Raw genomic sequence first — 17,192 nt, forward strand, 5'->3', positions numbered from 1 at the left:
GTAACTATAAGTGCTTTTTGGCATAGCTATGTATATTGTGTTGGTGTTGTGAGGGCTTTATATATGTTTCCACAGCTACTTGCCGTTGTGGTTGTTATTGTGGTTTAAATGCCTCTCTTGGTAACGCTTCATGCTCAGTAATGTGGGCTTTAATGGGCTTGCAATGATCTATACAACTAGTCTTGTAACCTTCCGTGGCATTATTGACTGCATTGAATGGCTTCATTACCTTTGTCAGTGACGCGGATATATCGATGGAGATATTTGATTAGCTCTTTTGAGAGAACGGTCTCGTCAGTCTTGATGAGATCATCCAGGGAAGTTGAGTTCATCAGTCCCATCTACTGCCCCCCGGGTCCTGTGGTCGTCGTGATGTGTCATGACGATCATAGAAGATGAAAGGTTTTCTAGCTAGACATGACTCTTGGGGTTTCGCTCCGCATTTAATGCGTGGTGGCGGCGCCACACGCGTCGTGGCCACGTGGCATGTTCTGATAAGTGGAGTTAATACTTCAATTGTGTGACCCTTGGGTTTCTCGTTGATTTTCAGTTTTTGTGTCTTGGTTTTTAAACTTCCCTTCTTTTCACTTCCCCCTTCACTTTTCCCAATCTTTTAATCATTGCTCTGTGCTTCTTTTTCTCCACCTTGGTCTTGCGATTTTCTTTAAACCTTCTGCATTCTGTGACTAAGCTGTGGTTGCTTCCTTTTAAGGTATGTTTCTCTTTTTCTTTTCCTTCGTTTTCTCTATGGCATAGATAAGTAGTGCTTGATCTCTGATTTAGCTTTTGTTGTTTTCCTTTTTTTTTTTCTTTTTTTCTTTTTTTTTTTTGTGTTGGGGTTTTTTAGGATTATTTTCCCTTTTCCCTTGTTCTCTGTTTTTCCATGGTTAGTAGCTCTGAGGTTAAGATAGCCTACCCTTCAATTTCCTTTCTTTTTGCTCGTTTGGGTGGTTCCTTAAGTGTTTCCCATAGCTTTGCCCCTTTAGTTGGAGGGTTTGTTTTTGGAAGTAGTGGCTTGAGCATTGCGTTGGCTGATTTGCTTCCCTTATCCAGTCAGTCGCTTGATTTGTTTGAGGGGTTAGTGATTAGGTAGGGAGTGATGTCTAAAGTGTGATCGAGTGAGCTTGAGATCTGGTTGTCATCTAGTGATGACCTGGTGGAGGGGGATACCGCCGTCTCTGCCCCTCAAGAGGTTAAGGCTTTCCATGCCCTTAAAGAGGTGTGTGGTTTGGACAGTGAGACACTTTCTAGGTTTAAGGGTAGATTCCAATTCCCAGATAGGGTTAGGGTTCATCTACCCTATGAGGAGGAACGAGCTTGCCACTTCTTCCTTGGGAAGGTATGCTTCTACGAGGCTGCCTTCCTGTACGGGCTTAGATTCCCCATCCACCCATTTATTATAGAGCTTTTAGGCCATTTTGGTATTGCTCTCAGGCAACTTATACCCAATTCGTGGAGGATAGTGGTCAGCTGTATGGGGATATGGCTGGCTGTTACGGATGGAGACATGATTAAAGTGGACGAGCTCTTCTACTTGTACCGTTTAAAGGAGTCTAAGGAGCATAGGTATTATGAGTTGGTGCCTTGGGAGAGGAGGACTAGGATCGTCCGGGACATGCCTTCATCCTTCAGATACTAGAAGTCCCAGTTCTTTTTTGTGTTCTGGGATGACTGGGAGACTCCCTTTAACAAGGTTTGGGTTGATCTCCCAAGGTTGCTCCGTCAGTGGAGAACCCAAAAAATAGGTGCGTCACTATTTCTTCTAGTCCTTTAATTTTCATTGTGTTTATTTTATCGTCACTAACTCCTTTGCCCATTGTCTTGTACGTTTAAGAGATGGCCCAAGCTTAAAAGTAGGTACAAGAAACGTGTTAAGAAGGCCATCGAGTACGCGAAGACGATCGAGGATTTTAACCATCTAGTGGACCCGCGAACTTTTGCCTTCTATTGCCTTAGTCCAGAACCATCTGCCTTTGTCTTGTTCGTATTTTTTCTTTTGCAAGATCTCTGCTTGCTTCGTTCCTTTAATCATTTCTTCCGCATTAGTACCTTGTACTTAGTCAATTTTTTTGTTGTGGTTCGTACCTTTGTTGAAGGGTGGTAACCTATTAGTGACTTACTCTTGCCTAGGAGAATCCCATTTACTTAACCAATTTTTGACTTATTTAAGGGATTCATCAGTAGCTTACGTCCGTCTAGGCGGAATCTTGTTACTTAGCCAATTTTTGGCTTACGCCCTTTTAAGGGATTCGGTAATAACTTACATCCGTCTATGCGAAATCTTGTTACTTAGCCAATTTTTTCGCTTACACCCATTTGAGGGATTCGTCAGTAACTTACATCTGTCTAGGCAGAATCTTGTTACTTAGCCATTTTTCTACAACTTACACCCTCTTAAGGGATTTTGTCGTTCATTGGCTTCATCAGTAACTTACATCCGTTTAGGTGAAATCTTGTTAGCCAATTTTTTGGCTTTTAAGTTGCTAGGTTTGCTTGTATTGAGTCATTGGCTGAATAGTTCTTTTATTGCTTTCAAAAATGAATACAATTGTCTGTTACATCTATTGGTGGTACATCTTCAAGTGCTCAATGTTCCAAGGTCATGGAAGTCTTCGCCTGTCCAAGGTCTCTGGGTGACAATTGCCTTGTCTAGAATAATGGACAGCTCTGTAAAGTCCTTCCTAGGTTGGGCCGAGTTTCCCTTGGGCAGGGTCTTTGGTTGTCGGGGTGACTTTACGTAGGACAAGGTCACCTATGTCAAGCCATTTGAGCTTCACTCTCTTGTTGTAGTAATCAACCATCTTCTGCTGGTACTTCGTCATCTTGTTAAAGGCTCCATCTCTGACTTCGTCCGGGTAGTCCAGGTTGACTCTTAGTTGATCATCGTTGTTGTCCTCGTGGAACATCTCTCGTTTGATACTGCTTATTCCCACTTCGACAGGGATTACTACCTCAGTGTTGTAAGTGAGTCTGAAGGGGGTTTCTCTTGTTGGGGTTCTTGTTGTAGTCCTGTAAGCCCACAAGACATTGGGCAATTCTTCTGGCCAGGCCTCCTTAGCATTGTCCAACCTGGCTTTAATGATCTTTAGTAGTGTTCGATTAGTCACCTCCGTTTGTCTGTTTTCTTGTGGATGTCCCAAGGATGAGAACTGGTTCTTGATCCCTAGACTTGAACAAAAATCCCTGAAGCCTTGGCTGTCGAACTGCTGCTCGTTATCTGATATAATCGTCCGTGGAATCCCGAACCTGCAAATTATTCTTCTCCATACGAAGCTCTGGATTCTTGCTTCGATGATATTTGCTAATGCCTTCGCTTTAACCCATTTTGTGAAGTACTCAATAGCGACCAATCCTGTCCTTTACCTTGGGGCAATGGGCCAATGATGTCGATTCCCCATTGTGCAAATGGTCAAGGGGAGGCTATCATCGTCAATCTCTCGGTTGGAAGGCGTTGGACATTCCCAAACCTCTGGCACTTGTCGCACTTCTTGACAAGCTCCCTCACATCTACCTGCATAATAGGCCAGAAGTAACCTATTTTGATAACTTTACTTACCAAGGACCTAGGGCCTACATGGTCTTTGCAAACCCCTTCATGGATCTCTTCCAGGATATACTTGGCTTCTTCTTCGTCGACGCACTTCAAGCAGGGCATGGAGAAGCCTCTCTTGTACAGGGTGTCATTCAGGATCGTGAATCTGGTTGCTCTCTTCCTGACCTTCCTAACTTCCTCGACGTCCTATGGGAGGCGTCCGTCTTGGAGGAAAGATATGATTGGGGTCATCCAGCTATTTGTGCTTTGGATTGTAAATGTAGAGACTTCTTCAATGTTGGGGTGTTTCTAGACTTCCATCTCTGAGCCCTAGCTCGTTGATCTTTCTTCTGATGATGCTAGCTTCACGATTTTGTCTGCTATCATGTTCTAGCTTCTGGGGATTTGCACGAATTCTACTCTATCAAACTCCTGTGTCAAATGCTTTGTCAGCCTGAGGTTTTTTTGCATTCTTTCCTTCTTTTCTTCATACTCCTCCTTCATCTGCGCTATTACCAGCTTGGAATTGCTCTGGAGGAGCAGGTTTTTAGCTCTTAGTGCTTTTTCGACCCTTAGCCCCATCAATATTCTTTTGTACTCAGCTTCATTATTGGTGGCCGGGAATTTTAGCTAAACTCCATATTTAAGCATTTCTCCGTCTAGGGTGGTGATGATGACCCCTACTCCTCCCCTCCTTTGAGCTAACGAACCATCAGTCTGTACCATCCACAGTTCTGTCTTATCGGGGGGGGGGGGGTTATCCTCATCTGAAAGAGTGAAATCGGCGATGAAGTCCGCTAAAACCTACGTTTTAATAGCTATCCTAGGGTTTTATAGTAAAGCGATGAGAAGAGTATCTTCCTCAAGGATTGGTAACTTACTTTTGACAAATACCAAAATTATGCTAATCTCGATTTTATCTAGAGAAGTCACTAAGGTTTTTGTAATTGGAATTCAAAATAAAATCAACTTAAATAAAAAATACGCCAAGGAAAAGAAAGATGTTGCTTGAAAATCGACTTAATGAGAAAGAAACTTCTAGGAAATCGATTTCACCTAATCCCTCACTATGCTTTACTCATCTAGCTAATTTAATTTAATTCTCTCTATTTGTTAGCAATTTCCAGACTCTTCCAAAAGCCTCTTTCGACAGTCAATTGGAAACATTCTTGTTCATCAATTTACACAAGAGTATGCAATTTAATAAAGCAAAAAAGCATTAAAACCAACAATTTTAATACTACATAGGTTCATACAAGTCTTTCGATCTCTATATTTACCTATGTTGAAATATTCAAGATCTATTCTATAATTCCCTCTTTCGACAGCAAATCACAAGATCAAAATCATCTAATTAATGGCCAGTTAATTAGAAGCAATAAGCTCAGAATAAACCAGACAAACATGAAGAGAATTAATTCAAATTACCATAGAAAAGCAAGCATAATTCGGAATTAGATTACATTGTTTTCCTAGAATAAAGAAAATTTAGTTCATGCTAAAAATTAAATTCAATATAAACAAATTCACCATAATTTTTTCTGAGAAGATTTGAAGGAAAAAATGAACGCAAAAGAATCTCCTTCAGCCTCTACCAGCTTCAGTGCCTCTTTCTTGTTTTTCTATTTCAGCGCCTCTTCTTCTTGTTTTCTGCTTCAGCGCCTCTTTCTTGTTTTTTCTGTTTCTGTTCCCTTTCTTGTTTCTGTTCAGCGCTACTTTTCTTTCTTTTTCTGTTCTGCCACTTTCTTTTTCTTTTTTTTCTTAGCCCAAAATGTTTTTGGTTCAGTGCCTCATCTTCTTGTTTTCTTTGTAAGCGCCTCTTTTCTTTCTTTTAACATGTTGCCCTTTTAGTTCAGCCCCTCTTTTCTTTTGTGCATGCCTCCTTCTCTGTTCCTTGCCAACTTCTAAGGCCATAAAGAAATCTCTTCCTTTGGTTCCGTTTATCCAAGACCCAATATTCTCTCTAGTTGCTTCACATCTCTTTTATTTGAGTAAATCTTTATTTTCTTCAAATCTAGAATAAAATTTAAATAACAAAAATCAAGTGTAAAATCAACAAAATAAATTAAATTAGACTAAAGTTTGAAGTTGAGAAGTAATAAATCACACTCAATTATGCAAGTCATCAGGTGGTATTCAATGTTGAACTGGCTAAGCTCAATTGCCCATTGAACCATTCTTCCTACTGCCTCGGGCTTATGTTGGTTGGTCTGTCATTACCAGGATTAGGTTCGCCTGAAAATAAGGTCGCAGCTTGCGCGAAGCTACTATTAACACGAATGCAATCTTATCGATCCTTGGGTACTTGGCTTCTGCCCCTTAAAAAGCTTGGTTGATGTAGTAAACTGGAAGGTGTTTCCTATCCTCTTCTCGAATCACGGCTGCGCTCACTACTATGGCTGATACTGCCAGATAAAAATACATGTTTTCTCCCTCCTTGGACGGACTTAGGAGGGGTGGATTGCTCAAATAACGCTTGAGTTCTTGAAATGTTGCCTCACATTCGTCAGTCCAGGCAAAGACCTACTTCAATGTCTTGAAGAAGGGTAAGCATTTGTCTGTCGCTTTAGAGACAAACTTATTGAGTGCCGCTATCCTTCTTGTGAGTTTCTGGACTTCTTTGACGGTCTTTGGCAACGTTATGTCTAGTATGGCTCGCACCTTCTTCGGGTTTGCTTCTATCCCCCTTTGGGACACCATGAACCCCAAGAATTTCCCCGAGGCTACTCCAAAAGCACATTTATTAGGATTTAACTTCATCTGGTACTGTCTGAGTGTGGTGAATGTTTCTTTGAGGTCGTCCAGGTGAGTAAGCTCTTCTTTACTCTTGACGAGCATATCATCCACATATACCTCCATGTTTCTTCTGATTTGCTTGCTGAACATTTTATTTACTAACCTTTGGTAGGTTTCTCCTACATTTTTCAGTCCGAAGGGCATTACCTTATAGCAATATAGCCCTTGGCTCGTGATGAAAGCAGTTTTCTCTTAGTCTTCTTTGGCCATTTTGATCTAATTGTATCCCGAGAACGCATCCATGAACGCTAGTAACTTATGCCCTGCTGTAGAGTCCACTAGCTGGTCTATTCTTGGCAAAGGGAAATTGTCTTTTGGCAAGCTTTGTTCAAGTCCGTGAAGTCTACGCACATCCTCCATTTTCCATTTGCATTCTTCACTATGACGACATTGGCGAGCCAATCTGGGTAATAAACTTCTCAAATAAAGCCTACTGACAATAGCTTGTTAACCTTGTTCGTAATTGCTTGATTCCATTTTGGAGCAAAGACTCGTCATCTTTGCTAGACGGGCTTCTTCTCGGGGTCCACATTTAGCTTGTGTTCGATGACCTTTGGGGATACACCTAGCATGTTCTCGTGGCTTCATGTGAAGACATATAGGTTCTCTTTAAGGAACTGGACAAGTATCATCTTTATATCGAGACTCAATGTCGTCCATATCCTGGTCATCTTTGCTGTTTCTCCTTCGACCAGCTTCATTGTCTCTAGGGCTTCCACTTTATCTTCTTCCTTCTCCTCGATCATCCATGTATGGCTCTCTTTGGCAGCTAGCACGGCCTGATAACATTCCCTAGCTAGTACTTGATCTCCTTTTACCTCGCCCACACCGTTTTCTATTGGGAACTTTACCTTCAAGCAATAGGTGGACGTGGCTGCTTTCCAGCAGTTGAGCATGGGTCTCCTAATGATCACATTGTAAGATGAAGCACAATCTATCACCAAGAAGTCCAATTGATGAGTTAACTGCCTCGGGTGATTCCCCACTATAACCGTCAACGTCACTACACCTTTGGGATATACTCTATCTCCACTGAAGCTAATGAGGGGGGAGTCAAATGGGCGCAACCTTCCTGGATCCAGCTTCACCTGCTGAAAAGCAGAGAGGTAGATGATGTCTGCAAAGCCACCATTGTCCACGACGATTCTCCTGGTATTGAATCCTTCTATCGTGAGCATTATTACCAGGGGGTCGTCATGAAGTTGCTTTACTCCTCTCGCATCCTCTTTCGAAAAAATCATGTCTTGGTCCGTCCGTCTTTGCTTGAGTGGGGGTATTCTATGAATGCTGTTCACTTGCCCCTAGCATGCTTTCTTGAGGGATTTGAATGACCCACCTGTGAATGGGCCACTATGATCGTTTTTATCTCCCCGATCACACTTGGCAAATGCTAGGACATGTGATCCTCGTCCCTGGGTGAAGATTCGTGTTTGTTTTTGTTGTCGTGTCTGAACCTACTGGAATTCCCTTTTTTCACATACTTCTGCAGTTTCCCTTTTCGTATAAGTTCCTCTATCTACTCTTTTAGGTCCCCACAATCCTCTGTGTAGTGGCTGTGATCCTTATGGAATTGACAATACTTCTTTTTGTTGCCCACGTTGGGTGACAAATGTAATGGCCTTGGCTATTTGAGGTAGTGCTCATCCTTAATTTACACCAAATTTTGTCAACATGTATAACTAAAGGAGTGAATTTTATTGTTCGAGTAGTTTTTTCATCTTTCCTTTTACTCTCGTCACTAGTCTGATGATCTGGGCGCTTCCTTTTTCGTCCTTTACGTTCGTCTTCCTGCCTTCCCTTGTCTCCTATCTTTTCCTCATCCTTTATGGCGGCTAAAGCATCTTCAACGTTGATGTAATTCTGTTCCTTCAGGAGCATCTTTGCCATCGTCTTAGGAGGATTCTTCACGAGTGAAACCACAAACTCTCTGGACTTCAAACTAGCTTTAAAGGTTGTCAACTGCACCTTTTCGTCAGCTTCGTCTACCTCCAGAGTCTCCAAAGTAAAGCATTTCATGTATGACCTCAAGGTCTCTTTTTCTCCTTATCTAATGGTGAGTAAGTGGTCTGCTGGCCTCTTCGGGCATTGTCCCCCGACGAAGTGGCGCAGAAAGGCGTTGCCCAACTGCTCGAAGCTGTCGATGGATGATGTTGGTAACTTTGTGAACCATTCCTGTGTAGCTCCTTTGAGAGTGGTGGGAAAGGAACGACACAGTATTTCGTTAGGAGGCTGTTGAAGGACCAATGTCGTCTTGAAGGTGTTGAGGTGGTCCAGGGGGTCCTTAAGTCCATCAAATGGCTCAAGCTGAGGCAATTGAAATTTTGACCGCACAGGGCATTCCAAGACTGCCATGGTGAAAGGCGAATTTGTTGTCCTGACCATTCCATCTAGGCTTCGGTCTATTTTCCCCCTAATGGCGTTCCTCAGCTCGTCGATCTCCTTTTCCATCTCCCAGAGGAGATCTGAGTTTGGTTCTTCTGGAGTAGTTGGTCCTCAACAGTCCTCCTAATTCTGTCTGGTAAGCTCTTCAATGCTAGCTACAAGAGCCTAGACTTGCAAGGCTAATGCTGTAGAATCCTGGTTGGACTCCATCTAAATGTAGAAGTTAATTGGAAACTCCGCTTTTGAATCTAAGTACAAAAATGTTGTTCCCACAAATGGAAACTGGTGAAGTGCAAATCGTCAGTATTTGTAAGTGCGTCCAGATGGAGCTGAGTCCTCGTCTGCGTCTTTGCAGATATGGTAAGATGGCTCCCTTGAGGTGGTCACTGGTGTGGTGCCTGCCACAACATCTCCGATGCCAAAGTCAGTATAAGGAAGCCTTTAGAGAATAACACAAAATATCATAGTAACTATGAGTGCTTTTTGGTGTAACTATGTACCTTGTGTTGGTACTGTGAGGGGCTTTATATATGTTTCCACAGCTACTAGCCATTGTGGCTGTTATTGTGGTTTGAATGCCTCTCTTGGTAACACTTCATGCTTAGTAATGTGGGCTTTGATGGGCTTCCAACAGTTTTTACAGCTGGTCTTGTAACCGACCATGGCATTATTGACTGCATTGAATGGCTTCATTACTTTCGTCAATGACATGGATATATCGACGGAGATATTTGATTAGCTCGTTTGAGAAAACGGTCTCGTCGGTCTTGATGAGATCGTCCAGGGAAGTTGAGTTCATCAGTCCCATCAACCACCATTCACAATTTATCACTTTAGCAAATTATGGAAAAAAAAAGTTGTTATTAAGCCTATTCTTAACTTATATGTGCAATTCTAGTTATCTTATCCCTATTTCTAAGGGGTAGAACCCATCAATTTTCCCCTCACCTATATTTCTATTTAGGAAGGAAAGTAATGGTCATGACTATGGAACCAACAATTTATAGATTAATATTGGATCCAAACAAGTACCGAATCTTCTATTAGATAATTAAATGAAATAGAGAAGAACTAAAAATAATAATTACTCATGTCAACTAAAAATAAAGGGAAGATGGAAAAGTTTTGCTAGAAACTTGGGAGTGGATGATTCTAAGTACAAAATCCTCGTAATAACCACTGTAAGGTCAAAGGGACCGGTTGAACAACATGGTTGTGTGGTCATACGTAATTCAATCCTGTACTAAAATATTTCATTTACTTTTTATAGATCAACTTTCAAAATAGGTAGTTGAACTTAGAACCAATCACATCCCAACTCTTCTCTATATAACCATAGTCCAATAGCTACAAGTTTCTCAAAAACACAAAAAAGAAGAAGCCCAATAGCTAGATTGACCACACCTATTCAAAAACATAAAATTTATCTGAAAAGAAAACATTATAGTGAAAACATGAATCACATTTCAAGCCTCGCCTTTGTGCTTCTTTTGACTGTCTTTCCAACCCAAATTCTTTGCCAGACGCCCTTGATGAAACAAGCTTGTGGTTACACCATTTACAAGGTTTTGTGCCTAGAAACTCTTCTATCGGACCCTGGTTCCAAAAATGCTACAACTCTCAAGGAGATAGCCGTAATTTCATCAAGTCATACAGAGAATAAAGCTAACGAAATATATACCCAATTCACCAATCTGAAAAATTCAACAGCGGAGGGGGACTTGAAACAAGCCCTAAGCAGATGTTCTGATTACTATTTATCTGTAGGTGACAGACTTTTTTCTGCGAACTTTTCCTTGAAATATAGCAACTATAAACGTGTTAAAGAAGAGATGACAAAGGCCACGGTCGATAGAGAAATGTGTGACCAAGCTTTCGAGGGTAAACCCTTCAAGTCTCCATTATCTGAAGCGACTACCAAACTTAGCCAGATGCAGAACAATGCAGAATCCATTATCAATCAGCTTAAGCCTTGATTCCACGTTGATATGAATAAAATTTTCAACAATCAAGTCGGTGCTCAGCTATCTTCGTGTTGCCAAGTTTTTAGTTACCAAACAAATTAAATAGAAGTCCCATATTCTATAAAGTATCAATAATTGATACAATTCAATACATCTTATTATTATCTTATTTGAGATGGGTTCAAGTTACACCTAATGTAACTTCAAAAGAGTTACACCTATTTTAAACCATTGATTTCTCACACATCTAATGGTAGAAAAAGGCTAGTATTTATTGCTTTACAACTCATTTCATCTAATTAATACTAGCATTTTTGTCTCTCTCTTATTTATTACATTTATAAGTATCTTAACATTTATGGAGATAAAAAAGTATTATTACATTTATAAGCATCTTAACCTTTAGGGAAATGGTTTCAAAAAAAAAAAAAAAAACCTTTAGGGAAATAAAAAAGAATTGCAAAATCATCGATAACTACGAACCTGGATTGCATCCAAAACTAAAGAAACAATGAAACAGCAAATTGTGAAGCTATGTAGGTTTAGTTAAGTGTATCAAGTAGGGACTTCGGCTTGCTTTTCCCTTTTCCATGGTGTTTATTTATTAAATATTTGGGCCATGGGCATGTAGTCAGTGAGGTAGTCGCAAATATTGGCTCTCGATTTCACTGAAATTGCTGAGTATCATTGAAAATGTTCTTGTGATGGACATTGATAAATTCCTGCATTTGGGTTTTTTTTTTTTTTTTTTTTTTTGGAGAAAACCTGCATTTGGGTTTGAGAGTTAACCGAGAGATATTTTTTCTTTAATGGTAGAAACGAGAGAGATAGAGATCAAAGAAGTTAGCTGACTTTTACTTTATTGTAAGATGCTTATAAATGGTTATATTTAATAAATAAGAGAGAGACAAAAATGCTAGTATTAATTAGATGACATGAGTTGGAAAGCAATAAATACTAACCTTTTTTCTACCATTAGATATGTGAGAAATCAATGGTTTAAAATAGGTGTAACAATTTTGAAGTTACACTAGGTGTAACTTGAACCCATCTCATCTTATTTCATGTTTTTTTTTTTCATCAACGCATAGCACAAGCAATGCATGCTTCTTAAGGCCCTAACACAACCAATATTAGCTGCAATAGAATGCATGTTATTTCTTAGGTCTAATGCAACGTACCTCTAGCTCAGACATTATAGAATTTTTTTTTTTTTTTTTTTGAGAAACGACATTATAGAATTGAAAAAATACGAAAAGGAGAATTTAATGCAATCTCAATAAAAATAAAAATAAAAGGAGCCCAAAATGTTGGTGCACTAGTGACTAGCCACTAGCTTGAATGAATCACATCCAACATTCACTTCAACAGGTCAGACTTTACCACACACACCCAGTAGAAATGATTCATTTCACATCCATAACATCTTTTTTATTGGGCATTGCAGCGTTGACAACTTCCATCTTGAGAGTGACATTTGAATTTTTTCTTTTGGGGTGCGCGTGGATGTGCATAGTGTTGAAACACAAATTGAGATTGAATGAATTAAAAAAAAATTAAAAAAAAAAAGAGTTAAAGAGTTAAAAAGTTAAAGTTTAAAAATAAGATGGTAAAAGTTAATGTGAGATGAATTAGTAGTATTGCACTCCATATTTGCCTCTTCTTAAAATTCGTTCCGGAAAATATTGCAATGTGAGAATGGTGCATTGTGGTATAAGATGAAGAATTTGAAGTATTTTAGAAGATTAATGAGCCTGATGGCATTCTAATTCATTTAGGTTATATAATCTTGTCCCAAATAAGTTTGTCACATACAAAATGAGTGCAATGCACATTGTTAGCGCAAAATTTCCACAAATTTCTAATTCCATGGGGGTCTGGCTTACCTCCAGTATTTTTTTAATTGAACATGTTCTTTTGTTTTAAATATACAATAACAACTGGTAATGAGTTTTAATTTCCACATTTTATTTAGTTAATGGGTGATGTGACCATTTTTTATTAAAACAAAAAGAGATTTTTTTAAAAAAAAAATAGTACTGGAGATAAGCTAAAACTATTTTATGGGGTCTAAAATATTAATACGGCTTAATTGGTGTTTAATGCATTTAGACCCCCATCATATTTACTTAGGCTTTTGCACTTAAATCCAACAATAATTGGGACATGACAAGTAGGAAATCTCTATTTTGCCATTCTTTGATTCTTGCATAGCCTTCTGGTTATGCTATTTTATTTTTTAATTTATGAAAGTCTTTTGGCTTCTTTCAAAAGCTCCTATCTACTTCCATTCAACTTCCACTTCTACAAAAATAACCATATAATTCTTTTTACTAGTAATTTACACACACACACTCATTGAATCTTAAATCAACAATTTAAATTCAAATTTTAGCCATCCATGAATAATTGGGATTTGGCAAATCCATGTACCAATATGTGCTTCTCAATAATAATGAAATAACTGTAAAGAAATAGATATCCAAGCAGAAATTCATACTTAATAAAGCAGCCTTGAAGATCATATGACAAGGTCTATTCAACCACCAAGCTTAGTGCCACTAGAGGTGACAGATTGAAATCCTAATGAACCCATAGAATAGTGCACAAATTGCTAACAGAATTTATTTGAACTTCTTAATGAAGTCATAGATGTGAGAACCAATTTCCTCTACTCTTTCTTGGTTGATGAAGTGACCCACCCCTTCCATCACAACAGCTTCCTCCAAAAATGGCACATCTTTCTTGAAATCACCATTGTGTATGTATTCCTTTGTCCTCATGGTGGTGTACACCATGTTCAAATCTCCCACTATGAACTTCACAGGTACCTTCACTTGCACTCCGGTCCATTTTTCTGTGACCTCCCAGTTTCTGCAATAATCAGAAGCAATTATCAAACGTTTGTCATATGAATATCAAAGTACTGGGACATTTAATGTTAAGGAAGGCCAAGATTTAAGTTTTCATGCTTATATTTGATGTGAGCCCAAGATTTTGGTTCTTTTGTTGATTAAAAACGAGCTTGGTTAGCGTCCTGGAAGAGGATCAACTCCATTTGAAATGAATAAATCTCATGTTTCATATTAAATATCACAAATCTAAGATATAGTCATTTTAAAAAACATGACTCTCTATACATAGTTGGATTTAAGAATTAAAACCTTAAACTTGAAATGGGCACCTAGAATTTGTTAAATATCAAGTCTTAAGCATAAGAAATGTTTTGATATTTAGATTTTGAAACATTTTCATTAAAGTTTGTAACATACTAGTCAATTGCTGGGTAGTAGTTCAATCCTACAGTGAAGCCTTTCTGGTAAAAATTTTTGACATAATAAGTAAGCTCTTCTTCTGAAAGCCAAGAGGGCAAGGAAATTGAAGCATTGGTATAGATTCCAAATGCATTTCCTTGAGGGAAGCAGGGTGGACCAGGTTTTCGAATTAAGAAAATGGTCTTGAGTACATTTGCTGTACCTAATTCAGAAATCTTAGCTTCAATTTCTCTTGGAGCCTGCAACACATATGGAAATATCAAAGTAAAATTGGGTGGCCATATAAGATATTAATTACCAAGTTTTGGTTTTCAATTTTCAGAGTCCAAGATTAGCCTGTTATAACTTGGAATGTAACGTGTACTAAAGTCTAAGCCTAAAAATCTTGAGCAAGAATCATAGCAAAGCAAATAATTATAATGTGACTTAGAGAACCTTTGCTCAAATTAAACAAGCATGCTTACCAAACTGTTTTAGCTGTTTCATAGAAACTAGGTACCAAAGAGGTAAATGGGATTAAACAAATAATATTTTATACTAAAACATGATCATTTAAGCATACAAGAAGCCAACTCTGGTTATGTTAACAAAACAGGAACCTAAAATCTGCATATGTAGTAGTCATCTCCAAAGAAACCTCACATTCTATCCATTGGCTTCATCTGTGGACACCTTGGCTTGAATGGAACACTAAGGCACACAAATGCCTTCACTCTTTCAGGCTTAAACAAGCACAAGTACCAACCCCTGATGGCTCCCCAATCATGTGCCACAAGAAACACTTGCTCCACACCCAGAGAGTCAATGAGAGCAACAAGGTCATTGACAATGTGATCACAAGTGTAGCTGGTGATGGAAGTTGGTGCTTCAATGTCACCGAAGCCCTGGAGATCTGGTGCTACAACATGGTATCCAAGTGAGCTCAAAGCATGAATCTGGTGGCGCTAGGAGTACCAAAGCTCAGGGAAGACATGGAGGAATAGTACTACCGGGCCTTGTCCTTTTTTTGCTATGTGCATTTTGATGCCATTGGCTCTCACAATCCTATGATCAATCCCCTCCATGCCTGTCTCTCTGTCTAAGAAGTAAAAACTCTTATTGTCTCTATGCTCTTTCTTAAGAGATTAACTGCTTAAGCTTCTTGTTCTTGGGGTGGTGGTAGTGGCTAGCTAGTGGATTTAAAGAGAGGTGTTATGACCAGTATAGGAGTTAATGCAGAGCATAGAAGAGTTGAGTCTCTAATTAAATCCACTACCAAACTCTTTTTATTTTTGCAATTTGTTGTTGGCAAGTTATTTTTACATAAGCCTACCACTAAAGGCATGTTTAGTACACTGAATGAAGTTTACGACAAGAACTCTAATATTTATTATTGAGAATAAAATGTGTTATAATAGAATAACTAAATCTATTCATAAGTTTGGTTATGAGTTGTGAGTTGTAACATTAGAATATAACTTAAGATTTATTTTATGAAATATCTTACTCAAACAATTATATTTCTTTAAAAAAAAAAATTTTAATTGAGAGAGAAATGAATTATTTTTTTATGATTTTTTATTTTTATAATTGTTACTTGTATATGGCAAGTTTGTTAATTTGAATATATATTAATTTTAGAAATTATTGCAGTTGCTAAAGAATAGCTACTACAAAGTTTTTAAAGAACAATAGCTATTCCTCATTTTGAAAAATAACTATTCATAAGGAATGACTATTTCATATAGTGTAAAAATAACTAACTAAAGAATAGCTAAACCATATGAATAATTATTACATTATGTATGGGGCGTTTTGGGGTCTTGGGTATGATTGGGTTCAAACCCAATAAGCCCTATACAATGAATTTGTAGAGAGTGGGTTGGAAAACGATGCTCTAATGAATGGGACAACAATTAGCTTAGGTTTTCTTAACAATCAAATAGATATGGACTGAGTTTTTATGAATAAATTTGTCCTTGGCACAATCCAAGGAGGTCTGTTCTCGTATATATTGATTGAAAAAAGATTACACAAATGGTTCAAACTGCTACAGTGCTTTCTCTTACAAATTTCGGATCCCCTTTCTTAGGGTCTCCATCTCATTTTATACCATCCTCCCTTATCATCTCCACCTTCCACGCGTAGATCAGATCCTTGGAGTTGGTTCTCATCCCTTCAACCCCTTCCTAAAGTCTTTGGGTAGTAGCTATAATGCTGAAAATCACCGTTCAAGGATCACTTCTTCATTAATGTGGCCAGAGAGTTAGCCAAGGTGCATTCAATGTGGTGGTAGCAGCTTTTTCTTAGATATTTGTAACTTCCTTCTATCCTGTTCCTTCCTAATGTTTTATCTTTATCCGTAGAACAGTCTGGAAGATTGCTCATGATGGCAGACTGCATCCCCTGACCTCGACTTTGCTCCTTCAAGGTGACGTTCCTCCTCGGACCTCTTCTGGGTGATCATGATTAGATTTTACCTCTCCACCTTCTACCATGGGTCCTTACGTTACTATTTACTCATCCTCGAACCACTAAGGTCCTCGGATTGGGCCCCAAGCCCAATACATATGTGGACATGTATTCTTGGGCTTTCCGCCCCTACAATAGCCCCTCAAAATTCTGCTTTCTGGCTCTTTGGGAAGTAATGAGGATTTTGATGTTCTCAAGATCGCCCCGAGCTTATCACGTCTTACTTTTTGACTGGGCAGGCGCCTTTTTAATTGCCCAAGGCACGCTCCTGATGCTTCGGCATCCGAGACATGCATTCATTAAATTTTTACAGCTCCATGTCTCCCACGTTCTATGGTGTGATACAGATCCAACGGCTAAGGATTCTGCTGGGATCTGGGCGGGAATTTTCCCATTGGCAACCCTTCCTTTGATACAAATACCACTTAAATCAATCTCTCACTTCATCTTTACATTCACTTCATTCTTGCATACATACACTGAACCTGTGAATTTACCCAACACACTCGTGCCCTTACAAAAACCCAGAGCTTGTCTGAGGAGAGACTTTCTTTTTCCTATAAGTTTTTTGTATACCCTTTCACTTTATTTTTCCATACATTTTTCCTTTCTTTGCATCCTTCCCTCCTCAGCTCTTCTTTCTTCTCTCAATCTTCTCAATTCCTTCAAATTTGTCTTAGAAAAAATGGGTAGATTTGCTTACTTGGTAGATTCCAAGGAGGGGTTAGAGAACTTCAAAGCCTAATATAGGATTCCTCCAAGGGTAGCCATTAAGTATTGTAAGGAAGGGCA

At 38.9% G+C, this 17,192-nt stretch overlaps 1 protein-coding gene and 1 pseudogene across 1 annotated transcript; one reads left to right on the forward strand and one right to left on the reverse strand.

The window, feature by feature from the left end:
• Nucleotides 1–10,164: 10,164 nt before the first annotated feature.
• On the forward strand, nucleotides 10,165–10,686 carry LOC115990318. Its single transcript, XM_031114158.1, has one exon. The coding sequence runs from the start codon at nucleotides 10,165–10,167 to the stop codon at nucleotides 10,684–10,686; it is 522 nt and encodes a 173-aa protein (XP_030970018.1).
• Nucleotides 10,687–13,298: 2,612 nt separating this feature from the next.
• LOC115990319 lies at nucleotides 13,299–15,013 on the reverse strand (annotated as a pseudogene).
• Nucleotides 15,014–17,192: the final 2,179 nt, after the last annotated feature.

The sequence above is a fragment of the Quercus lobata genome, chromosome 5, assembly GCF_001633185.2.
Source record: "Quercus lobata isolate SW786 chromosome 5, ValleyOak3.0 Primary Assembly, whole genome shotgun sequence".
Lineage (NCBI taxonomy): Eukaryota > Viridiplantae > Streptophyta > Magnoliopsida > Fagales > Fagaceae > Quercus > Quercus lobata.